At 67.7% G+C, this 837-nt stretch overlaps 1 protein-coding gene across 1 annotated transcript in view; it reads left to right on the forward strand.

Annotated features, from left to right (window-relative positions):
* XAB2 (XPA binding protein 2) overlaps positions 1 to 837 on the forward strand; it is a 34,674-nt gene that overhangs the window by 11,026 nt on the left and 22,811 nt on the right. The window contains exon 8 of the mRNA XM_017727960.1: positions 350 to 712. Coding sequence (XP_017583449.1) covers positions 350 to 712 — 363 coding nt within the window. The remainder of the gene's footprint in view (positions 1 to 349; positions 713 to 837) is intronic.

Consider the following 837-nt stretch of genomic DNA (forward strand, 5'->3'; position numbering starts at 1 on the left):
AGTCTGGTGCGAGCGCTGTCGGTGGTGAGCGGCGCCCGGCAGTGCCACGATGCCCTGTCCCCGCGCTGGTCCGGTGGTGACACTGCCCCGTGTCCCCGTGTCCTTGTCGTCATGTCCCTATTCCCATTTCAATGTCCCTGTCCCCGTGTCCCTGTCCCCCTGTCAATGTCCCCGTGTCCCTGTCCCCATGTCCCTGTCCCTGTGTCCCTGTCCCCATCAATGTCCCTGTCCCCATGTCCCTGTCCCCCTGTCAATGTCCCTGTCCCCATGTCCCCGTGTCCCTGTCCCCGTGTCCCTGTCCCCGTCCCCCTGTCCCCGTGTCAATGTCCCTGTCCCCGTGTCCCCGCAGGCGTACGAGCGCGGCATCGCGCTGTTCCGGTGGCCGCACGTGGGGGACCTGTGGCTCACGTACCTGTCCAAGTTCGTGGCCCGTTACGGGGGCCGGAAGCTGGAGCGGGCACGGGACCTCTTCGAGCAGGCGCTGGACGGGTGCCCCCCGCAGCACGCCAAGAGTACGGACAGGGGGACACCGGGGGGGACAGGAGGACAGGACGGGCACGGGAGGGTCAGGGGGGCACAGAGGGCTCAGGGGATGCCAGGCCAGGTGCCCATTTGGGCACGGGGAGTGGGTGCCCCGGTGTGCCCAGGTGAGTTCCTGTCCTGTCCCCACATCCACATCCCTGTCCCCACAGCTCTGTCCCTGTCCCCACGTCCCTGTCCCCACATCCCTGTCCCCACATCCCTGTCCCTGTCCCCACGTCCCTGTCCCCACATCCCTGTCCCCACGTCCCTGTCCCCACAGCTCTGTCCCTGTCCCCATATCCCTCTCCCTCCCTG

The sequence above is a fragment of the Corvus brachyrhynchos genome, unplaced genomic scaffold, assembly GCF_000691975.1.
Source record: "Corvus brachyrhynchos isolate BGI_N302 unplaced genomic scaffold, ASM69197v1 scaffold1282, whole genome shotgun sequence".
Classification (NCBI taxonomy): domain Eukaryota; kingdom Metazoa; phylum Chordata; class Aves; order Passeriformes; family Corvidae; genus Corvus; species Corvus brachyrhynchos.